General features: G+C 41.6%; 1 protein-coding gene across 5 annotated transcripts in view; it reads right to left on the minus strand.

Annotated features, from left to right (window-relative positions):
- Window positions 1-4,128, minus strand: part of LOC106868378 (uncharacterized) — an 84,762-nt gene extending 80,634 nt beyond the window's left edge. For 3 of the 5 annotated variants that reach the window (XR_016238487.1, XM_089342382.1, XM_089342381.1), the window contains exons 1-2: window positions 2,402-4,128; window positions 285-404 (exon numbers count right to left, since the gene is read on the minus strand). Coding sequence is in view for 4 of the 5 variants with exons in the window: in XM_089342382.1 (XP_089198508.1) it covers window positions 285-404; window positions 2,402-2,446 (165 nt within the window). In the remaining variant the exon portion in view is untranslated. The remainder of the gene's footprint in view (window positions 1-284; window positions 405-2,401) is intronic. The other 2 variants (XM_089342384.1, XM_089342383.1) reach the window with 1 other exon arrangement.
- Window positions 4,129-4,332: the final 204 nt, after the last annotated feature.

Genomic DNA, 4,332 nt, shown 5'->3' on the forward strand with positions numbered 1-4,332 from the left:
CCCTAAAATACACACATATACACACACACACACAAGCAGAAAACACACACATACATAAAACAAACACATTCATGTACAAAACACACACACATGCACAGAATGCTGACACACATAAACATGCATACACAAAATACAAACACACACACACACACACACAAAACACAGAAAAACTACACACACACAAACACACAAATAAAACACAAACAAATACACACACACAAAACACGCGCGCGCACACACACACATGTAAAGAGATACACAGACATACAAAACCGAACAGTTACCTCTGATTGTTTGTAGAGTGTCCAGAGATAGAAAAGGCATTGCTGGTCAGGATTATCAACATCATGGCCAGCTGAAGCAACTTTCTCGTGAACTTCACCAAGACTTCCATGTTGTTCAGGCTGTAAAACACAAAAGTGCAATAAAAATCACCATTCATTGTTACTGCCATCATTTCTCTCCTCCTCTACTCCCTCTCTCCCAGACATCATGTCAAGCCAACAAAACATTAGATGCCTCAGCTTGTGTCTAGTTTGTTTGGTTGATTGGCTTTCTTAAAACCACAAAAGCCAATACTGGCACCAAACATAGTTAAACGACATAATAGCATGTGTACTGACAACACAGTTCCTTAATTAGGTAATTAATAAATCAAGCATTCTTCATCCAAAAACAAAGAAGAAAAAATACCCGTCTTCTGTTCAAGAAAAGATTCATAGCTTGTAGGTACTTATACTATATATATATATATATATATACAAACTCAGATATGGCTAAATTACATAATAATGCATGTGCTGACAACACAGTTGTTTAATTAACTAATTAATATATCAATTATTCTTTGTCCAAGAAAGAACACCTAACTTCTGGATAGATTCATAGCTCATAGCTGTTTTTTCTCATTAATATTTAACCCTTTGATGTTCAGTATATTCTTTCAAATGTAAATCTAATTTATCCACAATATCTTGAATTAATCAGGTATTATCTCCATAGCTTTGAGACTTCAATGATGCAATTATTTATTTTTAAAATGACATTGTAGGGTCGGTGTGAGAGGTTGGATTTGGCCAAGTTGAACACAGAATAGGTTAGATATTTGGGCTGGATTTGGACAGTTTAAATACTAAAGAATTAATGTCCAATTTTCCATCCTTGCATGGGTCAGACAGAATCTGTTGAGACAGATTTTCTATAGTGAGATACCCTTCCTGTCACCAACCCCCACCTGTTTCTGGGCAAGGTAATACCCCCTGCCCCTCGTCAGTCATGTTTTTCATAAAAGACTGGAAATGGACAACATCGCTTTTGTGAAAGTAGCACTCATTTCTCATTTACAACTATTATAATGCCAGAAGGACACACACGCTTTAATTAACCTTGTTGACAGCATAGATGCTACTACTCAAAGTAACTGTACCTGGGTGTGTATATATGATACAACTGCATGGTACCTTGGGCAAGTCTCTTCAGGTATAGTCCCAGGCTGACTAGAGGAGTATCAAACTGATGGACAAAGCCCAAGGCTATAGTAGAAGACATTTGCCCAAGGTGCCATGCAGTGGGACTGAACATAGAACCATGTGGCTAGGGAGCAAGCTTTTTATGTGTGCATGGCACCTTGGGCAAGTGTCTTCTACTAGTCTTGGGCCGACCAGAGCCTTGTGAGTGGATTTGGTAGACAGAAATTGAAAGAAGCCCATCGTATGTGTGTGTGTGTGTTTGTGTTCATTCAGCACTATCGCTTGACAACCAATATTGGTTTGTTTACGTCCCAGTAACTTAGCGGTTCACAGTCAAATGACTGAAACAAATAAAAGAGTAAAAGAATATATATATATAATTATTTTATTTATGCACCCTTCTAAAGCCTAGCCAGGCTCATGGGCCCGGTTTCCCAGTTTCTATGGCGTATATGTTTCCCCCAGCTGGACGGGACGCCAGTCCATTGCAGCTTTACTCAAGAAACAGGAAGAAAGAGTGAGAGAAAGTTGGGACAAAAGAGTACAACAGGGGTCACCACCACCCCATGTCGGAGCCTTGTGGATCTTTAGGTGTTTTCGCTCAATAAACACACACAACGCCCGGTCTGGGAATCGAAACCGCGATCCTCGAATCGCGAGTCCGCTGCCCTAACCACTGGGCCCAAACAGAATTTCACTTTTATTATTATTATTAAAGGATTCTTTAAAATATTTGCTGACTGTGTATATATGAGTGATGATGAATGAATGAATGTCTGCGAGTGACAGTCTGTGATGTAGGAGAGAGCATGTCTATGAGCAAACTTCATGACTGGTGGAAAAGTTAAGACCAACAAGTGAAGGTGCAATGTTTTTATCACTGGCACCTTTACCTGTCTTCAATCAACAGGTAAACAATAAATGGAACGTACCTGAGAGTGAGAGCTGTCATCCGTAGGAGGTATACTATCAGACATAGTGCTGCTGCTGATGATGATGATATGATGATGTTGTTGCTATTGTTAATGGTGTTTTTGGTGGTGGTTACGGTGGTTGGAGATGGTGATTTTCTTGACGGTGGTGTTGGAGATTGGGGTATCCCTGGTGGTGGATGTAGTAGAGGTGTTTGTTGTTATAGCTCTTGATATTGCTGTCGGCGGTGGTGGTGGTCTTAGTTATGTTGTTGCTTGTGATGGCGGTGGTGGTGGTGCTGCTGGTGGTGTTGTTGGTGCTTATGGTGGTGGTGGTGGTGGTGATGAGGATGTCGTCCGCGGAGTTGGTTGCTTTCATAGAGCCAGAGTGCAAAAAAGTCTAGGGAAATGGTCGGTCAAGTCCGTTTCAGGCGATTGTGGACTTGGAACATGGATTGACAACTGACCGATATGGAACTGGCAGAGAGAATGGACACGGGACAGAGAGAGAGAGAGAGAGAGAAAGAGACGGTGGGGAAGAGAGATGTAGTGAACAAGCGTACAGGAGAGAGAGAGAGAGAGAGAGAGAGAGAGAGAAGAAGATGTAGTGAACACGGGAGAGAAAGATAGAGAGATAGAGGGTGGGGAAAGAAAAAGAAAAGGAGAGAGAGAGAGATTACAGAGAGCGGAAAAGAAATAAGAGGACGCTGTGGATAAGAGGAAAGGGAGGAAATAACTGAGAGGGGGGGGGGGAGAAAAGTGAGAGAGAGGATACGGTAAGTGAGATACAGAGAGAGAAAGAGGGGGAGATATTACAATTACAGATAGAGAGGGGATAAAGAAGATGGTGCTATAGAGAAGGGGAGCAGGAGAGAGAGAGAGGGGGGGAACCAAAGAAGAAAAAGAAAAGTGTTACTACAGTTAACAACAGTTTGTAAATTGTAAATGAGAAGGGGAGGGTGCTAATGTAGGTAGAGTGAGTAAGCAAAGAGACAGAGAGGGTGAAAGAATACAGGAGAGAGAGAGAGAAGGGGAGGTAAGAGAGAGACAGGCAGAGATGGTGGTGTTTCTGATGGTGTTTTTGACGAGGTTGTTAGTGGCAGTGGTCTTAGTATTGTTGTTATTATTGTTGTCGATGGAGAAGGGAAACGTGAAAAGAAAGAGTGATTACAGCTAATAACATATAACAACAGTTTGCAAATGAGAGAGAGAGAGAGAGAGAGAGAGAGAGAGAGAGAGAGGGGGGGTGAGAAAATAAGGTGTTACAGAAAGTGACGTGAGAAAATGGTTCTAAAAGGAGTGACAAAGAAGAAGAAAAAGGGGGCAAAAAAAAGAATAAATTAGACAGCGAGAAACAGAGAAAGATAATATAGAGAAGGGTTTAAGGGCAAAGAGAGAGATAAAGGAGTATGAAATAAGGGGGTTGTCTAGCGAACTAGAAATAACAAAGACAACGAAAGCCGACAGCAAAAAAGTCCGAAAAGTCCTTTGGTTAATGTATATAAAATGTATATATTCCCGGTTTTTTTGGTTGATTTAGGCTTATTCCAGCAAGACTACGACTACAGCCGTTGCTGTCGCTACCGCCATCAGGTTTCAGACCGGACGGTGGTCAACAACCGCCGTTTGTCCGTCTACCTTAACAGCAATGCTCCTGCTTCAACGACCAAAGCATGACTTCCATTCTTTCGTTCCAAAACAAAACCAGAAATCGTGTTTTGGCAGAGCAGCGCCACCTGTTGACCGTCGCCAAGGTGACGGATTAATTTTTATTCATTCGTCCGTCTACCCATTCATTCTTTCGTTCGGTCATTCACACCCCTTCCTTCCTTCTCTCTCGCTCTCTCTTACTCCCTTATTCTCCCTCGTCAGGTCACCAGACAGTAATACCAAGCAGCACGTCCGAAATTATTAATACTAAACAATTGTTTCTTTTATTTAAGGCACAAAGT

This window comes from Octopus bimaculoides, chromosome 26 (assembly GCF_046866305.1).
Source record: "Octopus bimaculoides isolate indiv1 chromosome 26, ASM4686630v1, whole genome shotgun sequence".
Taxonomy (NCBI): Eukaryota; Metazoa; Mollusca; class Cephalopoda; order Octopoda; family Octopodidae; genus Octopus; species Octopus bimaculoides.